The 23,714-nt window shown below is 41.3% G+C and overlaps 1 protein-coding gene across 2 annotated transcripts in view; it reads left to right on the top strand.

The window, feature by feature from the left end:
- Positions 1-20,869, top strand: part of F13A1 (coagulation factor XIII A chain) — a 60,117-nt gene extending 39,248 nt beyond the window's left edge. For both annotated transcript variants that reach the window (XM_066187693.1, XM_066187683.1), the window contains exons 9-15: positions 4,855-4,958; positions 5,772-5,860; positions 6,739-6,892; positions 7,478-7,765; positions 11,819-11,979; positions 14,865-15,001; positions 18,892-20,869. In XM_066187693.1, the coding sequence (XP_066043790.1) occupies positions 4,855-4,958; positions 5,772-5,860; positions 6,739-6,892; positions 7,478-7,765; positions 11,819-11,979; positions 14,865-15,001; positions 18,892-19,036 (1,078 nt within the window). In that variant the 3' untranslated portion in view covers positions 19,037-20,869. The remainder of the gene's footprint in view (positions 1-4,854; positions 4,959-5,771; positions 5,861-6,738; positions 6,893-7,477; positions 7,766-11,818; positions 11,980-14,864; positions 15,002-18,891) is intronic.
- The last annotated feature ends 2,845 nt before the right edge of the window (positions 20,870-23,714 follow it).

The following is a 23,714-nucleotide window of genomic DNA, read 5'->3' as shown; positions in this document are numbered from 1 at the left end:
TCCTTCCAGTTTTCTTTATCAGCAAACTTGCTGAGGGTACAGCGGGTCCCCCAGGGTACACAACTAGTGACTGAGCTCCAGCTGGGGCAATCACTACTGATCACAACCCTCTGATCCCAGCAATTCAGACAGTTTTCAATATATCTTGCTGTCCATTTGTCTAGTCTATATTTCAAAGGTTTGTCTCTGAGGATGTTCTGGGAGATGGCACTAAAGTCAAAAGGACCAGCCCCCATGCACTGGTCTCCCCTTTGTCTTTTCAGTCACTCATTTCATCAGAAAAGGCTCTCAGGTTTGTCAGGCACAGCTGGCTGCTGGTAAATCCATGCTGACTACTGCCAGTCACCTAGTCCTTAATATGTTTGGAAATGTTTTCCTGAAGAACTTGCTCTATAACCTTCCTAGAGATCAAAGGGAAGCTGACAAGTCTGTCTCTCCCTGGATATTCCTCTCTCTTGAGGAACAGAGCAATATTTAATTTCCTCTAGTCCACTGGAAATTTCCCCAATTACCATGATCTTTTGAAGACAGATATAAGTGGTCTTACAGTGACATTGGCAAGCTCCTTCAGCATTTTTTATGAGATTACTTCATATTTTCCGTCGGATCCATTGGACTTGTGTGTGTTCAGTTTGTTTAACTGTTCTCTATCTTCTTACTTGTCTAGTTTTCATTGTTCCAAACCTTCACACTGGTCTCATGGGCTGTGATTCCTGAGGGCAAATCTTAGCAATAAAAACCAAGGTAAAGAAGACATTGAAAGCCTTCTTCTAATCCTTTGTCACCAGGTTGCTTACTGTGTTCAACAGCCACATTCTGTAGACTTCCTTTTGATGCTGATTTGCTTGAGTTTCTTGCTGCTCTTCACATCCCTTGACATACTTGGTTTGCTCTGTTTTTGGCTTTCCTATACCTATGCCTGCATGCTCAGACAGTGACATTGTTTTCCTCCTGGTCACCTGTCCCTGCTCCCCCCACTTTCTTAACCACCTTTTTTTTTATTATTATGTTTGAGTTTATTTGGGATCACCTTGTGGACTTGCACCACTTTTGGTTGATTTCCTGCAGACAAGAATGAACCATTCTTAAGTCTAGAGGAGATGACTCTTGAAAAACAACCAGCTCTTGTGCATCCCTCTTCTACTCAGAGCTGCCTCCCATGGGACTCTTCCAAGCAGGACCTTAAACATGTTAAAGCCTACTCTCCTGGGATCCAGAGCTGTGGTCCTGCTATTTGTCTTGTTGCCTCCTGTTAGTATCCTTGGGCAGTTTTGCTTGTTGTCTGTGAGATAGAAGGACCTCAGCATGTCTCATGGGGCTGGTCCTTTTATGGCTCAGAGAGCTGTAAAGAAGAAGTCTTCTGGAACCTCCTCTGCCTATAAAAGATGTGAAACAAGAGCCAGTGACTGGGTGCCACAGTGCTCCATTCTTACACATCCAGTAATGGATCGTTGCTATGCTCTACAATTTTCACTGTCTCATTCCTTCTCTCCTTCTCCTAACCTGATCTGTGAAATACATCCCACCAACCTTTGAAACTTCCTGTTTCTTCCCTACCTCTATTTTTTCCCAGCTGTTTCCCAAGTCTTCTTAATTTAATCTCTTTTCTACTTCATTCTTTTGGGAAAGGGTCAGATCATCCAAAATCATCCTAGTCCCAATGAAACCCATATGCAATTTTACACTAGCATTTCATCCTTCTATCCTACATTGCTCTTCCTTGGCTTGATAACTTTTTAAACTGCCTTGTTCATCCTTTTATCCTCCCAGATCATTTATTAGTACATGGTGCACATAACCCTTTGGGCATGACTTAATATATACACCTCTTTTCATTTCTCCTCTGTGTCCTTTCTTTTCATTACTCTGTAACATTCCTTGGTAGCCCACATGCTGACTTCTAATGACTTGTGTCTTAACCCTGATTTTATTTTTAATGTCTCTTTTATTTCTTTTTTTAAGAGGACAAGCTCAAGGTATTTATAATGATTTTTTTAAAATGCATTTCTCACTTTTATTTATAATCTCTTGCAAACTGGAAGCAAAGCTCTTTTTCTTTCTTTCTTCATTTATCATTTCTATTGTACTCTAGCCTTGTACTGCTGGAGCTGATCTGTCTTCAGGTCTTAAATACTCTCAGACTTTGGAGCCAGGATTTTTAGTTCAATCAATCTCTGAGTGTGGGGCTCTCTCTGAATGTTATCTGACATTTATTTATTTTTATTAAATAGTGTCTTCTCCCTCAGGATTGGAAACAACACCACCACCACCAAAACACATATACAAAATTACACAGACTTTGCAAAAAGTTGTTTTTATGAATCTGGCCGGATTTGGAGCCATCAGTGCTGTCTGTTCTCCTTGTCTTTCTTAATGATGATATAAAGAGACTTAAAGAATATTTCTCTTGGATGGAAATCAAGACTCACTCCTATTGTGAGATCCAAGCAGATCAATGTCAGCACCTCAGCAGAAATTTGCTTGATGCCACCCAACCCCATGGGAGTTCATCCAGGTCCAGGCCTGTGGAGAAAGCCCTTCCAAGACTTCCGCTCTTCCATTTACTTTCAGATCACTTTGTTCTAATTTCTCAACAATACTATCAGTGCCTGACCCTAGCAGTCCTTCTCGACCTAAATGCCTGAACCTGTTAGCTCATAAAAGGGCAGCAGCTGCTTCCAGCATGTGCCTGTCCCATAAGCAATATGAACTACCGTTCTTGAATTGTCTTCCAGGCATAAAACCCACCCGGTCATCTTTTATTAATTTCCCCACTGCTTTGTTTAGTCTATCCGTAATTATCTCTGTAAATATTTAATGGTCACTACATTGATCTCTGTTGCCATTCTTGCTTTCTTTAATGTCTCAGGCTTGCTGAAGAATACAAGAATTATAGAATCGGTTCAACAAATTGTGGCCACAGAATCAGCTCCTCAGCTAGGCTCACTTCTATAGGGAAGTTTCTGCTACCCTTGGAAAGGCAAATGCTTTGCTCATCCTCCTTTCCTTAATGCTCACTGCTCTACAAGCAGTGTCTTTCTCTCCATTCAGATTTGATATCCTTATGTGTATTTGTCATTTGCATGGCAGCAGACCTAAAGAAATTGCCATCCTGTTGTGTCCAGCACTACACCAATTGAACCCAGAAAGAAAAATTCTGTCCCTAAGATGAATACAGAGAAAAATATAGAAAATTTGTGTTACCTAATTAAAGAAGTGAAGTAGATCTGCCCTTTTCCACACTTTCCACACTTTCCCTCCCAGCCTTTTTTTTGTCATCTTTTCCTTTTGCCTGATCTTCAGATTCTTCTTTCACAGAATGCAAAGCCAGTGACACATCTGACTTTGATTCAAAGTGAACCAGTGAAGGCTTCAGGGCAGGAATTGTCTTTCTCATATGTTGGGATAGCAGTTTGCAAATACCCACCTTCCATGAAGTGTGTCCCCATTCTCGGATAGCCCTCAGCAAAGTTCTGTGAGCATGATTCAGCACAGACTACTCTCGGCAGCATCAAAAATTCTCTGAGTGTGCGTCATTTTCCTTGAATAATTCCTTTTTCTGTAGTGCTGCTTCATTAACTCTCCTAACTGACAAGTTTTACCCTGATCCAAGCTTTCATTTCCACTTTGAAATGTCTTGTTAGACAAGCTTCAGATCCTTCTGACTCTGCTCCATAGCCGTTTTTCACCTATTATTAATGAAATGGTCAGAGTTTAACAATCCCCATTTTGGTTGCTAATATCATTGCGTGTACTAGAGGCTATATCAGCAGTTACACAGATATAATTTTATTCAGATCTGCTGTAGGATATGTATAATTTGCAAGCAAAATTGCCCCTTTCTCTACTCTTTCCTTCTTTTATTTTTTGCAGTAATGAAATTCAAACACTTTGCAGGCTTTACTGTGAGACCCTTTTAACAGATGATCTTTTTTTCTTGCTTGTGCTCTCCCTTGAGCGTTGGTAGCATTGCAGGAAGTTACAACCTCTGTCTGTCTTTTCTGCTCATTTTTGAAACACCCAGGGCAGACTGTGATGGTGCTGTACTGTTTTTTTTTTTAATTCTCCTGAGCATGCAGCCATGGGAGAGCATTTTAACCCTGAGCACCTAGATGAAGTATTCTTAGAATTTTATCTTTCTGGTCACTGTCATGGGCCCTAAAGATGCAAATTGGCCCAAAGTCGTTGTAGGTGGGTTTTATAAAAAAATGTGTGTTTTGGGAGCTCTGACATTGTGCATTAGCATGACACATGGGGAAAAACTAATAAGGAATCCACAGTGAAGATATTTTGAGAAAGGCTATGCAGGGTCTTTTACTCAACCAACAAAGCATGCTTGTTTTGAGCCATGAAAACAAAACTACACACTGTACATTGCAGAGTTGATCCCAAATCTCTTCATAAGAGATGCCAAAGCTTCAGCCTGAATAATGATAAAGCAGACCATGTTTCATTGGCTTGAAGATTCAAAGTTTGCTTTAGCAGGCAGATTGAAGTGGAGGTGTCAAGCTGGAAAGGGATTCTAGTTTGTGTAGCTTTTCATATACCCCACCAATCTCCAAATACTGGCATATTTTCTGAGACATTTACACTCAGCACACATAAGAAGACTCAAAAAAGCTTCAACTTTCAGTCAAGAAGCTACAATGAAGGATTCTGGCTTTTAGGTTTTAACAGATAGGTACCAAACTTAGAGACCTAAAAATCTGTTCTCTTAAAAGAGTAAACTTTTTTATCCCTGAATTGGCAATCGGTGTTATTGAAGCAATGCCAGGACATAAATAGACAGGATTTGTTTTGGTCTGTGTGCCTCTCTCCAAGAATTTAATATACTGGTCCTATCACCTTTCTAAGGAATTATCATTGCTGGAATGAAGCTTGGATGACCAGACCTGACCTTCCTGTTGGTTTCGGAGGATGGCAGGTTGTTGATGGGACACCTCAGGAAACCAGTGATGGTAATATTGCTTGAAGTCCTCCTTAGCTCACTTTCTAATGTTTGGGATCTCTGCTTCAAACAATGAGCTGATGATAGCTGAGCCAGTGGCGCCTGGCATCATATGTCCAGTGACAATTTCTTGAGCCAAATAACCCCACTTGCCTCAGGGCCTTCTCCTGATTTTTTTCTAAACAAATAAATACTAAAACTCTAAAATAAATCTGTCCTTATTATAACACTGCTCATGATGCCCTGGGACAGAAAATCCTGCAGGAGAAAGGCCCTGCTTGGTACAGAAGAGATGTAATCCTGTTGCCAAAGATGGCGTCTCACATTTTAGAGTGCCTATACAGAACACGGGTCAAATTAATTCTCCTTTACTTTACGCAGCCCTAACTAAACTACATGAGCAGGCAGTAGGCAGGAGAGAAAAAAGTGTAAAGTCACTGCTCTTTCTTTCCAGCCCTTAATTTCCCTTAAAATACAATCTTCTCAAATTTGTAGCAAGATCTTTCTCAGCCTGTGGTGTACCTGAGTCCTCCTAAAATTATCTGGTTTAACCAAAACCAGCTGTAACTGTATTTCAAGCATTTGTGACTTACAGCAGATTTTATAATGCCATTGAAGGTACTGAACCACCAGGCTGTTCCAGACTCAGGTCTGTGTTATCTACAGGGCTGAACAAAATTAAGCTTTTTGCTTCTTGGCCAGGAGTTCCTGTACACTATTAGAAGATTTCGTCAAACCCCAACAATTCTTTTTCTTTGATAAAATATATTTTACGTGTTTTTAATTTATTCAGTCTCTCACTTTGTCTCTCTTAACCCCACAGGTATGTACAGGTGTGGTCCAGCCTCAGTTCAAGCCATTAAACATGGTCACGTTTGCTTCCAGTTTGATGCTCCTTTTGTTTATGCTGAGGTACATCTGTGAAAATTTTTACTGCAATGTGTGATATCAGTGAGACCACAGTGAGACAGAAGATAGGGTTCCACTTCAATTTATGATTTGAGAAGTTACTTCATGTCACAGAACAATCTCACCATTATATTTTGACATGCCGGCAGGTGTGATATGGCTCTAATGAATGACAGAGATATCTCTCATCTCTGCTTCCCAATTTAATAAGAAAAAGCTTCTCCAACTTCATCAAAACTTCAGGCCATGGTCATTTTTCCTTCAAAGATTCAGCTATGCTAGCTCTAGCTAGTGGTAAATGGGTCGCTAGCTCTAGCTAGTTGCAAATGGGTCACTAGCTCTAGATGCTCATTCACTTTGCTCACCACATTCCTTTTGGCTGCTGTGGGTCATGGAGATCTCACATGGGTGATTTGATTGACAGATCTGAGAGGGAAATATCTCAATAAGGAGATAGAGAGCGTGGTCCGGGGCTTTAACCTCTTGCATCACCAGAGGAGGCATGCCCAGCATTGCACCACTGCAGGACAAGTTTCTCCCTAATTGAATTGTAAATGGTTTAGGACACAAAAGAAGATTTTTTTTCAGCTATTAAGCATTCTCTTCTCTATTTCTAAAGCTTTTTTTGGTACAAGAAATGTGTAGTAGTGCTCCCCAAATTTGAATGACTTTTATGTAGCCTTTTAAAGCACTCTCTGTCATTCTGGTGCTGTGAATAGTAAAATGCAACTCAGCATTTGACTAATTTTAAACATGAAATGTCAATGTGAGTAATTAGTGGGACCCTAAGTCAATGTGTCATTATTTTGGGGGAGATAGGCTGATTTCTCTTCCTCTCTCTACTTCCATATACCTCAATCTTCTTTCATTCAATTCCATAGGTGAATGGTGACATTTTTTACACAAGAATGGAGAAAAATGGAACCCAAGTGGTAGAAAACATTGACACAACCCGTATTGGGCAGTTGATTGTGACCAAGGAAGTTGGAGGTGATGGAATGATGGACATTACTGAGGAGTACAAGTTCCGAGAAGGTAAACTGAAATGCGCTGGGACCATATGTATATAGAGTTATCTCAGTCAGACCCTGGATGATGACTTGAAAAACCTCTCTCACTGAGGGATCTTCATGAAAAACTGCCAAAGTGCCTTCTGGAATGTTTTATTTTTAGTTCCATCCCAGAAGCACTATAGATGCTTTGATCATAAGGCACAAACAAAGCACAAACTTTGCTACTCTGAAATGTTTTAGTCTAATTAAGTTGTAGTGAAAATAAAGGTTAGTTGTGGAGCAACTCAAAGCATTCAAAACAATTCAAGGCTTTCTGTACAGATGTTTAGACATTTCTTATTCAGGTGAGATGATCACACAGAGTAAACCGGTGTAGCTGTATTGATAAGAATTCAGCTACATCAGTTTGTCTGATACAGCTTTAACACCAACTCCCTTGGTAGCTGTGAAATTCTCCCACTGCTGGTGTTACCCCAAGAGGGTTCACTGTCCTCATCCACTCATTTCAGCTACTACAAGCTATGGAAGACACACCCTTACAATCAGTAGGCGGTCTAATTGTGCACTTCTGTTTCTTTTCTAAATCTGTTTTTCATTTCTTTCCTAGGCTCAGATGAGGAGAGACTGGCCCTCGAGGCTGCTGTGATGTACGGTGTTAAAAAGCAAAGTATCCAAGACACCACGTACCAGCCACAGACAGACGTTGACATGGACTTCCAGGCGCAAAAGGCAGTCCTTGGCAATGACTTCAAAGTCACTATAACTTTCAGGAACAAAAGTCACAACTCCTACTCTGCAACTACCTACCTTTCGGGCAACATAGTGTTTTATACAGGAGTCACAAAAAGGGAATTCAAGAAACACTCTTTCAGTGCAAAACTGGAACCCTCTTCATGTAAGACTTGCATAGTTGTTTTCTATGGTATTAACTGCTGGGTTTTTTCTGTGTTATTAACTGTTACCAGTGTTTCCACCCATGGGTAGAGCCAATTCTAGTAGCTAGGGGTAGGATATTCTACTGGGTATCAGAAGGATCCACTCCAGACCCTGGGCTGAATACCAGGGTCATTCAAAGCTTAGGCTGTTTTCTTCAGGCTGTTTCTCCCTGCATAATGCTCTTTTACACCAACCTGGTCTGGGAATTGTTAATTTCTCTTCTTTAGTAAAAAAGAAATCAAACGAGCACAGGTATTAAGCTGCAAGGTATTGTTTTTCCTTTGAATTCCTTTATTTTCCTAGCAGCATCTCAGCAATGGTAGAGGAAGTTCTGGTTCCACAGGGTGTCATGTACAGAGACAAAAAGGTGTATTTTTTGTCTTACCTGGTAGGAGCTGTCAAGTTCTGAGTAGATTCAAGTGAATATCTGGCTTTGGAGGACTGTGTGGTTCAGAAATTCACATTTACAGTGATCTAAAAAGTTTATCTGTAATGAGAATGTGCCACGATAGAGCACATTTGTCAGCTGGGCAGGGACACCAAAGGTGAGTTATCATTACAGATGCTGCACTTACTTTTCCTAGTGCCCTCTGGAATACAGTAGGGAGATCCTGCCTCCCACTTCTCATCAGAGAAGCAGCTGCTGGAAGACTAGCTCAGGAGGCTGTGGGCAGGTTTTTGTACTGAAGTACAAGAGTAGGGAAGAGGGATGTTCTCCTTTTTAAACTTAGACATAATCTATTTCCTGTAAGCCATTTCAGCAGATATTTAGGACCTGCTGTACTTCCAAGTGCTACCTAGCAGGCTCCAGCAACAAGTGACTGCCAATCACTTGTTCTCCTGACAGGCCTGTGTCCTTGGTCAGTGCTTCCAGCTCAGCAAAAGTGATGACAATGTGCTCTTACAGAGATGAAGCAGAGGATCTTTCACTTGAGTTCCCTGCTGAGAGAGTCAGCAGCCATGACTTCGCCTTCTAGGCACTGCTACCGGGCAAATCAGTCTTTCTGGGTGCAGCAGGAGTGGCTGGAGTTTGGGAGCCCAAAGGATGTGCCTCCTGAACTGGGTCTGCTGCTGGATCACAGCAGTCCTGGCTGACCTCTGAGCTCTCTGTCTTGTCTACCGTATCCCAGCTCAAGAGACACTGTGAGCCCTCTTTCCTCAAAGACGATGAGTTTTGTCTCGGTGAGAAGCCTCCATGGAACCACAGTTCCTATCAGGCCACAAAAAAATCCTCTGAACATCAATCCAACATCATCTGAAATGGCACATTCTATTTGAAGCTGATTATTCTGCAAAAAGTAGAAGCCCACTGATAAGGATCTACTGGTGAAGGTTAATAAAACTTCTTCCTCCAGCCTGTAACAAAGCCCTGAGACCTGCTTGCTAATTCTTTCTAACTCTGTGGATCGTTTGCAGGGGGCCTGGAAACAGGCATTGGGTTGTTCCAATACATGCTATCAAAACACAGTGTGAGGGTTTATAGTGACTTACATCAGTCACTAAATATCTGATCTGAAATACTGCAAAACTTTTGGAGACATGAATAGGTACAGTTAAAAAAATCAGTTTCAATGGTCTTGGTCTAAATACTGTACCAATTCTTTGATGAGGGAAAATTCAGTCATCTTGTACAAGTGCCTGCTACATTTTCTGGCATGGTTCCAGCACTCGTTTGTGTCTGCTCTTGTATCAAAGGTCTGTGTAGGGTATCACTACCTAAAATACAGCTTCTGCAGTTCTTCGAGGATCACCTGGCTCCTCTCTGCAAGAAATGAAATGAATAGATGTTTGAACATCAGTGAGCATCATAATTCATTTTTTCTAAGTTAGGTAATTGCTAAGAGAAAATCTTGAAATAGTACTGGAAACTCTGAATGGAGCAATGGTGAGTGTATGTAGACTGGGGAGAGGCACCTGAAAGAACAGAACATGGATTTTTATGTATGTGTACCAAGAGTATGTCCCCATCAGTGCTTCTTGCCAATGTGATATTTTTAAAGTTATTCCCACTTTTCAAGGTAGGAATTTGCTTATATCTGAGCTATAGTCATCAACCTGTGGGGCACTCTGTTCTGCAACAGGACAAAAACTCCTCACAAATTGCACCATTTCTGAAGGTGATACATGAAATTTGAGAATAAATTCTTTCACCTTTTCCTTGGAAAGAAGTGGAATCAGGAATAGTGTCTAAGCAGGTGGGCAGTGTGAAGGAAGGTAGTGTGATTATCTTCAAGTGCGTGAGAACAATCTGTCAGGGATGTAAAGGGAGGGTACCTTCCAGGGCACCCAAGCAGGATTTGTAGATTTTGTTTAGGGCAAGAAGTGTGTGTGTGTATATATATATATGTGTGTGTGTGTGTGTGTGTGTATCTATATATGTAACAAAAAATTACATTGCTAAACAGATGTATTAAAGGCATTCTTCCAGCCCAAAATACTGAAAGCATGAGGCAAACTAAGTTTCAAACAGGAAACGAATGAATAATTTTTGGAATAATGATTAAAGGAATTGTGTGGGTTGAAAACATCTTTGAGGATTTGAATAGCTTAAACCTTCCAGTGTCTTCAAAGGTGCTCTCACATCCACTGAGTTATATTTAGTTTTCTCTATTTTTTTGAAAAACTGTATGGCAACTCAGTGTTGTGTCTCCCTTGGCTTTCCCAGATGCATAAAGTGGTACTGACAACTTAGCACAACCAGTGCTAAGGCAATGGAAGTCTATTCTTTTCTTCTCCTGCAGTGAGTAAATTTAAACAGAAAAGTTTTTCTTTTCTTCCATTGTAAAGTAAATTTCTCCTGGTTTATAACTAATTTATTTACTTTTTTCCTTCTCAGATGAGAAATACCTTGCCTGATTTGTCATTTACAATTAAGGGTATTATGGGAAATTCTTTTATGCAAGATAAATAAAGAGTGAGAGGGAGGGAGCAGGAGCACATCAAGTAAATTTAAGGCTGGCCTAGTAAATCCAGGTCAGGTGGCCACCAAGGGAATAGCTTTGAAACCAAATCAAGGAACTGGTTTTGATGTCAGTGGATCAAAAGAGCGAAAAGGGGTGAATTTCATTTACCCAAGTTCAATTATCTCAGTGTTTACAGCATATGCCACAAATACAATACAAATAATGGATAACAGTAATCATCATAGGTAACAGATGGGAGATCTTAAAGTGTTTACTAGGGTTATAATGAATGTTTATAGAGAGAAGAGCTCCAGGTCTATATATTTTGCCTGGTCAGTTTGTTAGCAGGTCTGATTCTCTGCACCACATTTTCACACCACTTTTGGCCTGAGAATTGCAGTTCAATATAGTTAAAATTAATGATTCCCTGCTTCTCAACTGTCTAGCCTACAGGGACTCGTTCCTTCCAATAATTATTGTCAGCGAGCATGCAAAAGCTCTCTGGAGGGCATGCTGGTGACAGGAAGACCTTCTTGCTAAATTTTGCAGGCAGGTCCAGTGCAGAACAAAGGCAGATATCCAGCCATGTCCTGGACAGCAGGTGATCTCCCAGGTAGCCTGCTTGGGCTCACATCCCCCAGCTGCTGCTCTGGTGGGGCATCCCTGAGCCAAGAAGGGCAGCAAAGAAAGAACACAAGTAAATTGGAAGAGCAAACATTTACAGGAATGACACTAAAAGCTGGTTTGGACCTTTGTGCCCAGCAGATATGCATTTCTAGCCTTACTTCTCATTTATTTTGTGGTAGCACCTAGAAACCTTCAATAGTGACCTGGCCCATGCTGAGGATACTGGTCAGGGGCTGTGCACAAACCTAGCCCTTACCCCTGGAAGCTCACAGCCTAAATGGAAAAAGCAAAAATTAAAGGGGAAATGGTGTGGTAAAGGAATTATTAAGTTAGTTAGAAAAGAAAAAATCAAAGCCATTCATTGGCTTGTAAGTCACCTTTTTTCCAAGGTACTCATGTAACTGGCACTGACCATGATGGGAGGAGCAGTCAGTGATTAGATTGCTTCAGATGCTTTTTCTCTTTCTTGTGTCTCCCCCCAGCCAGCTCTTTCGACATTGTGATCAAATCGAGCGAGTACATGAGTGACCTGCTGGAGCAAGCCTCCTTTCATTTCTTTGTGACTGCACGGATCAATGAAACCGGGAGGATCCTGGCCGTGCAGAAGGCAGTAGTGCTGGAAATTCCCACCCTGCGGATCAAGGTAGCTCATGGTTGTGGTGGAAGGGATGTGTTCTCTACCAGGGTTTTGCATTGACTTGTGGGGCGGAGGAGTGTGTGTTTATGCACATTAGAGCGCCTAACATGCACCTTACAGATCAGTGGCTGGCTGGAGTGTATGAAGGTGTATTGACATATTATATAGTGTATTGAGTGTCCCTGCATTGAAGAGAGAGACTGGCAGCAGCACTGGTAGCAAAGAGCCGAAATGATCTCAGTGGAGGGAAGAGTGGAAAGGATCTGAGAAAGCTGAGGACACTCAAAGAGAGATTACTCACTCAAGTCACTCAAGTTCTTTAACTACCTCAGAAGTCTATTATCTTTAAAGCAACACAGCACAGGCGCCTCTTGCTGAAGAATGAAGAACACTGCTATTGAAGTGATGTTGCTGGGAGAGCTTCTGCAGGTCCTGTGGAAAGTTTCTCCAAACTTGAAACAGGTAGCATTGATTCGGGACAGTGTCTTGGGATTTCAGTACTTTGCTGCCACTCTGAAAGTACTGTCACTGGTGTTTCCTAAAAATTGAAGTGTTTCTGCAGAGAGTGGTGTGGTACCTATGAAAATGGAGAAGAGTAATGCTTGTGATACTACAAGAAGCCTATGTTGTATGGCAAAGACAAGCCATTTTAACTTAACTGGGATTCATTTAACAAGCCACTCTAACTGGGTTTTAAACTTCTCAATTCATAACCAAGCATCCAAATAAATAGCGCCATTTTCAAAAGCACCAAGCCTTCATCTGCCTTGAATGACAGAATTTGGATCTGCTTTTTTCCTAATACTAGAAAAAAAAGTCAGAAGACATGTTCAGGAAGCTTTATATAAGCATAAACACTGCTCCATAAAATTCAGAACCTTGGAAGAAATCTAGGTTCATACAGTTTATAACTTTTCCCCTCCATATATTTGTTTGAACCAGTGCACAGGTTTCCATATAATAATTTATGTAGCAACTACAGCCTTATGCAAAAAAAAGCTTTTTTAGAAATGTGGATCAAGACTACGGCAAAGTTTCCCAAAAAAATCTACTCTCTTTCATGATCTTTAGAAATACCATGATGTTCTGATCAGATAACTGTATTTTCAAACAAAATATTTTTGGTTTGCTGAGCATTCCAGAGAGAAGGTAAACAACACAAGTAAACCTTACTTCAAATACCTTACTTTAAATACCTGTCTTCAATAACCAAATTTTAAAAGTAAAGAATTCTTTCAATACTTAGACAGAACATCTTCTACATCATCTCAGATTTTAAACTTCAAAATAGTTTATCCTCCTTGCTGTTCTGAAGAAAGGATTTTTAGCATATAGAATAGGCTGTTGTCCAAAACCGATGTTATCAAGTAAAACCAAGTTTTTCTCTTTTCTGTTTCTTTGTGATGTATGAAAATACACTGACATTTTAAAAGCTGGATTTTTAAGGGTGTGTGTGTGTGTGTGTGTGTGTGCATGTGTGTGTGTAAGGATGTATTGATAGAGGAAATTTTGATTTATTGCTTTTTAAAGAAATTTGAGATAGTTTATCTGTTCAAGATAGTTTATCTGTTCAGTTTTCTTGTCAAGTTTGTTCAGTGAATGTGACTGACAGACTAAATTCCTTAATGTGAGAGTGAGAGAGAAGAATGAAAAAGTGTATCACCCATGATGTCATCAGATGCACCTTTGATCTTCCTATGTTGGCCTAAGGAGATTATCAGACTCAAGAGTTGAGGAAATTACACCATATTCTAACCTTGAGATCAGGTTACAAAAATAAGACCAGCAAATATATATCATGGTCTCAGCTGCCAGTGTGGGACTTCAGGATGATTCTGAATCACACCCAGTGATCTTAAATGGTCTGTTGGAATAAAGAGGTTATAGGATCTCTAAGTGAGCCCGGACTTCTGAAAATGACACTGATGTCCCTTTGCACACTCAGGTGGCCAAATGCTGTTGAGAACTTAGCTGTATCTCCTCCTTTACTCCAGTCATTTTATTGTTTTTTGGCACAGAGTAACCCCTTAGACCAGAGACTATGCAGCTTTTTGCAAATGTCATACTTTCTTAAAACCTCACTTTGAATTTATTGACAAGATACTTGTTTTTCTGAGTTATCTTTCTCAAGGTTCTTTAAATCAGTTGGTGGACCATGAAGTGGGCTGGAAGATCGGCCAGCCATAAGTTGGAAACCCTTGCCCAAGCAAAACAAGTACACATATTCTGTGAGAAATGCTGAATTTTCAGGGCGGTAAAGAACCCCAAATCCCCATGCATGTAGCCATTGTTTAAAAACACATCTGTATGGAGGTTTACTATTTTCCAGTGCAAAATGTACTGGTCTTTTACTTACGTAGAATTTGGAGGAAAACCAACCTTCAGGCCTCCACAGAGCACATGTGCAAGGTTAGAAACTCTTCAGAGCATGGGAAGACAATGCAAAAGCAAGGGGAAGATGGGCATGACAATAATGAGGGTGCGACCACATAGCCTGGTGTCTCTAACTTAGGGTAATAAAACCTGCCATTCTCTTCTGGAGCTTATGTCCTGAGCAGATCCCTTCTGTGCTGGTGGGGAGCCTGAGGAGGGGGGCAGAGTCTGGGAGAGAAGCCCCATCAGCTGGACTTGCCCTCAGTTGTGTCTTCAGCTCCAGAACTGTACATGCAGATTTCTGGTTTTCTATGGAAATGAGGGCCCATCTCTTGATCTACCCTGTGGTTTGAGGGAAAATTACAATGGGTGGAAAAATATACCATCCAGCAATTTTCTTCTCACTAGATTTCCTTTGCCTCGTGCTGTTTTGGTGTGTGCTCTGTTCTTCTGCCTTGCCTGTAGTGTGTATCTGTTATTATCAGTTTCTGGTGCATTGTCCTTTCCTTGTCTTGCAGACCAAAGGTGAGCTGGTAGCTGGTAAAGAAACGTCTGTGATTGTGGAATTCACCAATCCTCTGAAACAAACCCTGGAGAACATCACGCTCCGCCTCGAGGGACCTGGAGTGCTGAGAACAATAAAAAAGCAGTTCGGGTAGGGAAGAAAGCACAACCAGCTGCGAGTTTGTACCCTGCTTGCTCACAGTAGGAAGCTCACAAGAGACACTTAACTAATGCTGTGCTGAGTAATTTAATTCAAACACTCTCTCTGTACTTTAAAATCCAATACACAGGGGAGCTGTAGGTCTCAATAGTCAGTAGAAGTCGGGCTATCCAGAGAGATTGTGAGAGCATTTCATCTGTTCAGTACCAGGGTTGGAGGAATTGGTAGTGCTTGTGAGTAGTTGCTAGTGCAGCCCAAGTTTACTTTTTCACTGTATTACATTATTTTTAGCACTTGACAATAGCACCTACAAGCCACTATCACAGAGAGGAAGATTTATCCTACACTTGAAGTGTTTACTGCCGCCAACTCAGCATGTGCAAATCAAGTCCTGCGCTGTTTTTTGGAAAGGGCTTTTCTCCGCTTATGTTAATCATGATTATACAAGACGTTCAGGTACCTCAGATGATCTTTTCAAGCTCATGTCAAGACACAAAATGTGTGTTGTTTGCAGAGCCTGCTGGCAGAGCTACGGCGTGTGTGTGAGTGCACAGCTCCCACCAGTAGTTCCACTGCGCCGGGCTGCCCTGGCACACATGCATGTTCCCAGCACAGGGTGCTCCCAGACCTGAGGAAAAGGAAAGCCACCTTCATTATTCTCAGAGTCACACCTTACCCTGACACCATGATACCCCTACGCTAAGCGAGTTGTAAATCATCTCTCCATTTGAGTTCAGTATTAGAAGCTTAGCATTTGCCATGGGTATATAATGGAGAAACTTGGAAATTTTTGAGGGTATTGCTTAGTCCTGGGCATCTATCTATCTGGGCTTAGTCTCTATCATTACCTGAGCTGATGGTCCCCAGGTGTGTGTAAAAGGAGTTTGAAAAATTGCCTGTGCTCCAGCAGCTGCATAAATTGTCAGCATCCTCTGCAGCCGGCAGGGGAGGTCTGAGCCTGACTGCACCTGGGACAGGGATAAAAAGATCAAAACCAATCTCCAGAGTGGAGCTGATAGAAAAATAACCGTGAAAGGGCAACATACTGTGTTTGCTTTGTGCACATGATATGTCACAGGTGCTGCTGAGCATGACTCAGCATGGTCTACAAGAGTTACACAAGTTGTGGCAATAGCCCTCATTGCTGCCCAGCTGTGCCAGCCTCCCCTGTTTTTCTGCATCCTTTTCCATTCAAAAGCTGCTGTGGACTGTCCTCACCTTCAAGGATGCAGAAATTATCAGGTGCATCAAAGGCACAAGAGTTAGGGGAGAAAAATGACTCATGAAACACATGTCATTTTCCTTAGAGTCACCATGTTTTCCCCTTTTCAGTAATGCCCTTGGCAGCACTGAGAATGGAAATGGATCAGCTTAGTCATTTTAAGATTTAACTTCTCTGAGATGAATGTAGGATGCAGGTGATACACAGAGAGGACAGAGCAAGGGGCAGTTGTAGTTTATTTAAATAAAAATCACATTTGTCTCCATGCATTCAAAGTGATAAATGGCTCCAGCGTGGTGATGGCTCAGCATATTATGCAGAATCATTCATCACTGAGTTGTCTCCCAGAAAAATCAGATCAGGGCGGTTTACTCCACTTGCAAAGAGAATTAAACACATTCTAGGCTTTCCCCAGCCTTCCAACACTTTCCTCTTTACCAGGGACTGTTGGGATGGAGCTTTTACAGTTCTATGTGGGGATAAGGTTTTTGGCCTCTGTGTACTTTTCAGGTAGCTTTTCTGAATCACTTGAGCAGCTCCACAAAACTGGTCACGTGTGACCCAGCTGACACAAAATTATTCTGGTAATGTAGTGGCCTGGGGGCTTCAGTCTTGACCATTCATAAAGTCTATATATAGATAAAGATATTGATATTTAGCTATTAGCCTTAGACAGATGAGGAGCATGAGTTATGGAAAAGCCTTTGGCAGCAGCAATTCTTACACAGGGCATAGTCTTTGCATGACAAATGAGAATTAACCAGGCAGTGATGGATTGTGCTAAAAGGATTATAGCCAAGCATACTTTCACACTGGCAGGTAAGTAATTTTGAGTGTTTTGTTATGCAAAAGCTAAGCTAGTATTAGCATTTTTAGTGAGAAGCAACTTGTTTTAGAAACAGGACAATAGAGAGACAGGAAAAGACAGGTTTGGTTTCCCAGCACAGCTGTCGTCTTCCTGCACTGACACACACACACACATAAATATGTACTGAGATGATAGCGCTATAAAACAAAGATGGTAGTGCTACCCTCTCTCACCAAAGCACTCTAAAGTTGTGGCCCAAAAACCTTCATCCTTAGAGAACCTGGCCCCTCAACTGCTCAAGAAGTGTAGTCTGCACAGCAGACTTGTATAATAACTTCTTCACTTTCCATTCAGAGAATCCCTTGCAGATAATTCCCATAAACTCTAGAAGGTATTTTACTTTCTTCAGCAATTGAAGTCATTGGTTTATCATGATTCCATTTTAGTGGGCATCTGGTGGATGCAAGCCAACTAGCTATGGGGAACAGAATCTCTCAATCTCTCTCAATAATAACAAAGATAAAAAGAGGGGAAACGCTGGAAGCAGTCTGCACATGCTCATATCAAAAATCTGATCTTTCTCTGCTTTTTTTTTTTTTCCCTAAAAGTGGATACATGCCCCGAGGTACCTCTATTTGTATATGCAAAATGCAATGCAGTGCCATTTAGAGATACCTAAACTAACCTCTAAGGAGCTGGAATACCTCATTTTACCAGGGGCAGACTTGCACTGAAAAAAATACTCAGGTGAGAGGATTCCAGGCTGGCTCATTTAGAGCTAATTAAGGTTTCTTGTCTCGTGACAGCTTGTGCTGAGCCTGAGCAGATATTTCTGTCCTGACCCTGGCACAGGACATGGCACCCGAGAACCAAATCCTACCAGATGAGAATTTGAAACAGTGACTGTAGTATAGGCTTGCTTTGCTCTCACTTTTTCCTGTTGTTTTCAGGGCACTGTAGCCATATGAGATAAGAACAGTGAACTTAGAACCCTCTTATTTAATGCTGAGGAAAAAATCATCCATTTTCATTACTAGCTCCCCACTGCACTGCTTTGTCCATTGGTTCTGTTGGAGCAGTTTTATCCCAGCATCCACCAAACACAATCAATCAATCAATAAATATCAGTCTTCAAAATCTGCACACAGAACCTTGTGAAAGCACTGAGAAAACACAGAAACCCAATACCTGAGGCTCTCCATGCATCTTAATTGTAGCAAAAATTGAAAATCAAGAACAGTGCAGAATACTGTAGTTTTATATATGAGTTATCAAGAGTCATACATAATGTAAAAGAGTAATGAACAACAGCAGGACTCCCAAGAATACTTTGACTTGTTTGCATGGACATGAAGAAGTCATCTGAAGGGGCCACTGCTACCCCTGTGGCAGGGTGGTTCAGGGTCGGAGTGACAGACAGGTTCAACATCTCATAGGGTGGGCAGGGGAATGGCCTGGGCACTTGGACTTATTTAACTATTTAAGGAATCACCACCAGACTATAGGCAATAATAAACATGAAAAAATTAATTATAAAGTTGAAAAAATATATGTTAGCTATAAAGAAGGTCATTCTGAAAGTGATTGTGAGAGGAAGTGACAGAAGGCAGAAGAAAATGGATTCATTTTGGAAATCGAAAATTAGCCTGGAGGAAAGGCTAGAAAAGGCTTTTACAGGGTCAGTTCTGAGAGGAATAGAAGATGGAGAGAGTAATTTATATGACATTTATGAGAATGAGTGAAACATTAAAGATTTGAGACATGTTATACTATCCACCTTCAGTTTCTTCAGTTGTGTGTCAGGTTGAGAGCACTGGCTACAATATTGAAACTCTTCTCTTTTTTATTCAGGAGAATCCCAATGAACTCTACGTTGACCTGGGAAGTAAGATTTACCCCAATGAGACCAGGTTTACGAAGACTGATTGCAAGCCTGAATTCTGATGCTTTGAGGCATGTGTATGGTGAGCTGAATGTCCAGATTCAGAAACCATGAACCAAGGTGCTGCCTTCTTCTCTCATTTAGCTATATTTAAAAATATCATGGTAGAGGGTGGCTGATGGAGAGGTATAAATCTGCTTATTGTTATTTTATTCATCCTTGTGCTGAAAAAGTTTGATAAAGCAAACTAAATTTTATGACTGGGGAGAGCATAAAAAAACCACCTGAATGCTGAATGATTTAAAATTAGCTATTTGTAATTAAAGGCAATTCTAGGTCATATTATTCCTGTAGTTCACTTGTATTTATGGTCTTTTGCATTAGTGCTGTAAGGGAATTTGAAAAGCTCCATTCACCAGAGTAATCTGAACTTTAGTTTTAATTAAGGCCTGATATTTCACTGAAAAGGGAAGGAAAAAAATAAAGAACCCAGTGTTATAAATTCTTAGACTGAATTACACAACGTTATGGTAGATCATTCAGGCTACAATAGAAACAGGTATTTTTAGCTAAAGGGTCTCCTTTATCTTACAAATTAATAATGTTCTGGTTCATGGAGATCTCACTTTGCTGGAAGCATCTCTCAGGATGTTTTATCTGCAGAATATTCTCAGCCCCTTTTTTTCATCTTGCATCTTCCCTGTGCTTTTTCTCCTACTCTCTCATGTGTGCAGGCACTCACACGTATTCACTTCATACCCTCATCAGACCCTGTATGCAGTTGATATGGTGTTCTTCTATTTTGCTGGGCAAAAATCCAGAGTTTTCTTCCCCTGCTCAGAGTTTATCACACAAAACCTGCATTTGCTGGTAGTTTCTCTTGTGTAAGATGTGCTCTCTCTTCGCCCTTCTCTGCCTTCTTTTCTCTCATGTGCCCATCCTGCAGACTCATCTCCCACACAAGTGTGCCAGGAGTGTTTGCTGTCCCACAGCAGTCCAGGCTGGCAAATGGGGGGAAGCACAGAAGACTGGAGCAGGGAGCCTGAGGGTCTTTTCCCGCCAGTCCCACAAGTCTAGATAATATCCAGCACTGGAACTGGGCGTGACTTTAGACTAAAGATATGGGTATGAGTTTAGATTAAATCATGCCTGAAAGTTCCCAAGAGTCATGGCTAAAGCAGAATGAAGACCTGTTACATGAGTGACCCCCAGGAATACTGAGGGACAGAAACTTATCTGGGAAAGGAATAAAGATGTAGCCTGAGAGTCAGAAACTTACACAAGCCACAGCAACTCCTACCTCTGGCCACAGTGTGTATGTAAGAACAGATCAGGTATTAACAGCACAGGGGAGCCAGTTGAGCTTCTAAAGTTAAAAAGAACCTCTTGCTTTTTAAACCCTGGGGCTTTACTGAATGGCCATGTCATTTGGTGGTCTCAGTGAAAAGCAAGGGAGATGCCTTCCCTTCTGCTCCTCTTGTTGCCACACGTTGCCCACGGTACCTCCTGCAAGACCTGTAACCAGCTGTTAAAGTCTTGGGAGAGGAGAAATGTAGTTGCTCTTTTTACTAAAGTGTAGGGAACAAAGCAAAAATTCACACCACCTCATATACTCTGGGAGTACCCTAGGATCCAGGAAAAGCAGACTTTTGGGGGCTTTCACTTCAGGCATGGACACACACTCATTTTATACAGCTTATGTGTCCACATTAGAAACTTTGCAATGTCAAAATCTCCCATATAAGTCCTGTGAGGTAGAAGAGACTGAACAATGTGTTGTCAGTGCAAGGCGACAATCTCTGTTAGGTAATGAAGCAATCTTACCAAGGTCTACATCATCTAATAAAATTATCCATTTTGTGCTCTTGCATATAAACCTGCTTTCTATTCCAGACATTTTATAAATACAATGTAATAAGAATTCAAAATAAAGTGTGTCTGATTGCACCTGTGTGTTGTGTTCTGTATTTTGATCAATTACTTCTACACAGTAGCACTGTAGACACAGTTACTGCATCTTCATTGTAAAAATTAAAAAATGCACTTCTGAGCCATGCTAATAACAGTGACTTTTTTGGTGCTAAAGAGAACAACTTATATTTATTAAAATGAAAAAAAAAATGCAGGCTAATTTTAACTGTTTTCTTTGATTTTCCTTCTGTTGCAACTACGTAATGAATTGGAGAAGATGATGATTTCCAGAGAACATCACTAGTGCCAGGAAAAAGAATCCCTGGAATGTGCTTTGCCTTGTCAGAGACCATTAAGGCACCAATTTGCCCCTAATGAAAACTTACCAGTGTCCCATTTTTAAGGAGTGCTTCTCTAGGTTAAATATTTCAAGCCATTTTACTAACACACATCAAGGTGAATGACCTTTGCCAAGAGACAGGAAGTATTTTTATTTATAGTTTATAGAGGGGTATATTGAAGCTAAGTGATGGCTGGGAACAGAGACCAGGGATGTCAGCAGCCCTTGGAACCACCATCCCGCTCACTGTGCACTGAGTTGCTCACAAAAACCTAAGGACAAAATGAGGATGGCCTCTAGGATTTCAGCCACTTGCCAGCCCGTGCACGGGCTGTCACACGTAACACAGCTAAAACCTGACTGGAGAAGCAGGGAGTGCTGTGATTGCACTTTAGGTACATAGGGTGTGATCAATAAATAATGAGGACAGATTTGCAACCTCAGGAGGAGCTCTGAGTCTGAAAAGTGTTATGGCATTCAAATTCTTCAGCTGAGGGTCTTTTTTGAGTGGGCTGAATTTGAGTCCTCAATGCAACCATCAAACCTCAGAGATGCACTGGGAAGGAAAGGGTCCAAAACCAAACCTCTGCTTCCACAGCTCTCACCATCCAGCAGCTCAGAGATGCTAAATGCAAACAGAAGTCACTCCTGAAACACACCTCATTTGTTACCAACTGGTTACATCCAAGCTGTGGGGCAAGTTGCTCCAACAGCCATCAACTTGTCATATTCCAAATCTTGCTATGATCAAAAGGAAACACATCTTACATGCAGACCTGGGAATAATATATTGTTAGTCTTGTTAAAGATAATCTAATCAGAGAATTATTAGTAGCTGAAATAACTAGGATGGAATTATGTTCTTGTCTCTTTTTTACATAATACTAACATTTATAGTCTAAATTATATTAGGTAAAACTGGTGCACATAAACTTTATAGCATACTCCACTTTCTCTGCTTTTTTATGCACCTCTATACTGCCCCTGTGATGTCTTCAGTCTGGCTGGGGGTGTGTATAACAGCAAGTCACCAGTGTCCCAGGTCCTCCACCAAGCAGAGGTGGTATTAGTGGTGAGAGTTTGTCTTCTCTTCACTGGGATAAGCACAACAGAAAATTTCTTCCTTGTCACCCTATGATACATCAGAGGTCATTTTTACAGACCTCTTGTACACTCCACATCTTGTTCTTTTTTGATTAATTCAGCTACACAGTAGATCCTAATTTGAAACATGATGCATTTTACATGTGTTGGGTACTCATTATTTGGTCGCCTTTGTTACATCTAGAATTTTTCTTACCTACCTCCTAATGTTGCACCCTTTGACAACCACTTATTAACTACTGGTGTGCTATTTGTAGCCTGAGGCCTCCCAGATCATCCTACACCCTCACTATCAAGGCCCCTGTTACCATCCCATCCTAGTGAACCTTTAGGCTGCATTCTATTTTGAGATCATAAATAGTTCATTCTACAAGGAATAACTACCTGCTCTTACTGTCTGATAGTTACAAAAAGGACATAAAACAACAAGCGTTTCACCATGCCATTGGATAAAGCACGGCAAAAACTAAAAGAAATCTAGTAGTAGATACCAGGGTATTAGATAATTGCTCTTACAGGTAAAAATCTGGACAAGCCCCAGTGCCTGTGCTGCTAGGTTATCACCAAGCTGTGATCTTTTGCAACAATGGCAGCACCTGATTTGTGCACCAAAAAGAGAGAATGTGACTGAACATTGACTTTTCTAGTGACTAGTACTACCAGTGATAATTGGTTTGAACTGAAACTAATAAATAAACACTGCCAAATCAGTGACACACCTGGACCCCTGTCCCTTTCTGCCGCTGGGCACTTTCCTTCCTGCTATGCCATTTTCTCAGCTTATTGCCTTCATATTTGTCCTTGTTTTCCCCAAGGAGAAGGCTGTGGCTGCTGGTGCTAACTTCTGAATTTGAGGGATGGCACAACACAGGAAGACAACGGAAGACAACCAGATCAGAGGAGGTGGGAAAACCAGAATTAATATCCCTGTTATGAAAGAGGAAAGTCTAAAGTATACTGTTAGTGTTGATGGAAGGAGAGGAACTGTGGATGAGTAAGGGAGAGATGAGTGTGCCCTGTGAGGAGATCCAAGCTGGGCTCAGCCTTTTCTGTAAGACACCTGCTGCTCAGGTCAAATAGGGTTGTGTCTGTCTGGTCTCCACAGGATTACTCTGTGAGTAAAAGGGATCCCTTGCAAACACTCATGCAGCTCCTGCTCAGGTTTTGGCCACCGCAGAGTGGACACAAGGCCCTGCCATATGCTGGAAGCACCACTCAAAGCCACAACAACATAGGCAGGACATGATTGATGGGGAGGGGAGGAGGTCATTATGCAGCTGCCATCACCTGCAGCTTGCCATCTCCTGCAGCCATAATGCTGGTGTATTGATTGCGTGACTGTTTCCTCAGAATCCACTGACTTATGGAAATGGTGTAGATCAAGCTTCCAAGCTGGAAGTTATAAATACATTGGCTTACCCAAAAATCTTTTGAAGT

The sequence above is a fragment of the Chamaea fasciata genome, unplaced genomic scaffold, assembly GCF_029207755.1.
Source record: "Chamaea fasciata isolate MVZ Bird 193981 ecotype frontalis unplaced genomic scaffold, bChaFas1.0.hap1 SCAF_1, whole genome shotgun sequence".
NCBI lineage: Eukaryota > Metazoa > Chordata > Aves > Passeriformes > Sylviidae > Chamaea > Chamaea fasciata.
This window is presented reverse-complemented; position numbering and strand designations above follow the sequence as displayed.